This window comes from Helianthus annuus, chromosome 4 (genome assembly GCF_002127325.2).
Source record: "Helianthus annuus cultivar XRQ/B chromosome 4, HanXRQr2.0-SUNRISE, whole genome shotgun sequence".
NCBI lineage: Eukaryota > Viridiplantae > Streptophyta > Magnoliopsida > Asterales > Asteraceae > Helianthus > Helianthus annuus.
In genome coordinates, this window is record NC_035436.2 from 200424902 (window position 1) to 200428071 (window position 3170).

Here is a 3170-nt window from a genome sequence, read left to right on the forward strand (position 1 = left end):
TGAATTTAAATACACGTATGATCTCTTTTACATAAAAGAACATTTTGATAGTGTTTTGTAATTCATGTTGTTACAATATAATACATCAACGTAACCCGTACACCGGACGAGTATTAAACTAGTTGAGGTGGTTTAAAATTGATATTGTTTTTGTAAGATTTTTAAAACTCTTTTTTAAAACACAATATCGATTTCATTCATACTTGCCAAGTTACATCACGACAAAAGGTAGACGGACAACAAGTTGCGCCGCCACCCCTTTCTGAATTGCAAACCCTAATCTACCAAAGACAAAACTCCGTCCCGCTGAGGCTGAGCAATTGTTGTGGATGACCCGTTGAACCCTGGTCAGGAATTTGATAGTTTCTGGCGTTAGAAAGCCAAAAGTGTCAAAGGCAAAAAGTATACCAGAGATCCATCCGATGGGAAAATACCCGACTGAAATTGGACCGGGTTAGAGTATGGGTACCCAACTACCCAACCCATATTGCCATCACTTTATTTTTCTGTCTCAAAATCCTGAGAAAGAAAGAAAGAAAGAGAAAAGGAAGAGGCGGCGATGTCGTCAGTATCTGAAATCTCAAAGCTTTTTCCGGCGATGAAGCTGGAGGATACATCAGTGAAGCTGAAGAAGGAAGAAGTGTTGGAGAAGAAGGAAGAAGAAGAGGTGGAGCAATGTTCGTGGAAGAATTTCATCGGTGTGAGCAACACGTCGGCGTGGATCGATGTCGATAGGCGATCATCGCGGACCGGTGGCGAGAGGCGGATGGGTGTGGATAGGCGGCGGTCGCAGGTTGGGGTGGAGAAGCGGAGGGGTGTTAAGACGCGTCGTATTCTGGATAAGTGGTTCACGGCTATAATTAGGTATCCACATGCGCGTCCTGGTGAACCTTATGCTAATGGTCGGGTATGGCTGGGCTCATATAAGTCACCGGAGGAAGCCGCTTTGGTTTACGATCGAGAAGCTTTTAACTTTTACGGCTCCAAAGCTAAGCTTAATTTCCCCCATCTTTTCATCAACAATAACAACAACAACTAGTGGTTGGTAGTAAATAATTAATCTAATCTAATCTTGATGATTTAACCAGACATTTGTTCAATACTTGTTTTGCAACTCCTCCTCGGGTGCCTGTTGACGATCAAAATCTGAGGTTTTAAGGCTTTTTGCCAACCCAAACAGGCACTCTTATGAAATGTAATGGCCACTCTATTTCTAGCTCCTTTGTCCACTCGTAACCTGGCACAACGCCCAAGTTGACGATCAATGACTACGTAGTAATCAAGCTCAGCTTTCACAGATGGTAACTATAAACCTTCTGCATAAACTAGCTGCTGCTGCTACTGCATAAACTCCATATGGTTGGTTGACTCATTAGTATGTACCCGTCTGTTGCGTGTCGTCGGTCAGTCAAACTCATGACCTACCGTGGGGCCAATGATGAAACAGTGGTTAACTGGGTAGGATTCACTAGTCTCGTCAAGTAGGGTTAATCCCTTCTTGTTACGAGTCACGGTGTGTTTCCTTGTGCAGGAGACAGGTTAGCAGATGATCCAGCCATCGATCCTCGAAAAGAAGGGAATAACCCTACTTGACGAGACTAGTGAATTAACCTACCCGGTTAACCACTGTTTCATCAATTGGTTCACCTTTTAATAAATTCTTTTAGTGCATGACAAGCCAAACAAGACATGTTGGGAAGAAAATAGATTAAAGTATTAAGATGGTACATCATGGGCCGGGAATAAATTTAAAGAAAGCATAGAAACGAGCCCATCTCATATCTGAAGATAATTTATTTATATATTAAACTAGTAAACAATCTCGCGTTGATTCATTATGTTCAGTCACTTGACACTTATTGTGATATGTCCAGAAAGTGTTTTGACACTTGTTGTACATTGATCGAAAGTATAATATCGGTGCTGCTACGGTACCAGCACTCGTATGGATTAAACTCGTAATATGTGGTTGCGTTTATTTTTTTTCTCGACATTGTGAAATAATATTTATTTGAAAAAGAGGTATTTAACATAAAGGTATGACGATGAACCGAGTCGGTGTAGTAATATTTACAATGGTTTTAATACACAACAATTGTATAATGTGACTCAACAAATAAAGTCGTATTTTACATAAATAAAGGATTCTTGCAAGTATTTCTACTTGCTGAATAATTGTATAAAGTGCCGTGAAAAATGAGATTACTTCAATGGTTTGAATGAAACATTTTTCTCACTTCAATTATCATTGTTGATGATTTGAAAATTGGATGTTTGTTAAATATCGTAAATCTAGACTTTATTCAACAAAAAATCAACAGTAAATGCAACACAACTCTCACTAAATCTATATAACAACACGTTCTACAACATGTAGAACCAAAATCAAAACCTGGATCTAGCACACGAGAGCTATTGAGCATAAAAATAACAAGCGATTGTTTAGAAACCCTAAAGGGTTAATTTGGAATCTCTCAAAGTGCCTTTATATAGTCCTAGCGGATGATTCAATGATGCGATCCATCTTCATTTCGAACCTAAAGCCCACAAGTAACTGAAATCTCTAAGCTACAACTGCTCTCTCAGCTCAAGACCAGCTTCCAATTAAGTACGTAGCGCAATATCTAGATCTGTATAAAATGTAACAACAAACGAAATTCTTTATGTATTATCAGCATATATAAAAATAACAAGTATAAGTATAAAAATGAACACTATTTTAATGTCATTTTAACAATGTTCCAATACAAAGAGGATAGCTTGAAAGGGATGTATGTGCATAGGTGCATTTATTTTCTTTATTACGTTTCCCACATAATTTAAGTAAAATATATAAATTGAAAAGATATATTTAGCTATATACAGTGATTGCGAAATTAATGTTGGTCCATACATTTCTCATTCATTAACGACATTTCCTTTTCAGATTTATTTAAATAATATGTGAACCAAAATATGATTATAATATATATGGTGATGGATGAGTGTGAATTAATTTTAGTTACAAAATAACTTTTTATATCAAATGGTGATGGATGAGTGTGAATTAATTTTAGTTACAAAATAACTTTTTATATCAAAGTTTGTCTATCCTGCATCACATGTTAAACATTAATTGAATAAAGTTTGAATCTTATATGATTAATATTCAATTTACCAAACGAATGATA

At 36.8% G+C, this 3170-nt stretch overlaps 1 protein-coding gene across 1 annotated transcript; it reads left to right on the forward strand.

Annotated features, from left to right (window-relative positions):
* Nucleotides 1–559: 559 nt before the first annotated feature.
* Nucleotides 560–1039, forward strand: LOC110934171 (ethylene-responsive transcription factor ERF054). Its single transcript, XM_022177359.1, has one exon. The coding sequence runs from the start codon at nucleotides 560–562 to the stop codon at nucleotides 1037–1039; it is 480 nt and encodes a 159-aa protein (XP_022033051.1).
* The last annotated feature ends 2131 nt before the right edge of the window (nucleotides 1040–3170 follow it).

Excerpts from the sequence above, each read along its gene's own strand:
- LOC110934171 (XM_022177359.1), top strand. The coding sequence starts at position 560 with ATGTCGTCAGTATCTGAAATCTCAAAGCTTTTTCCGGCGATGAAGCTG.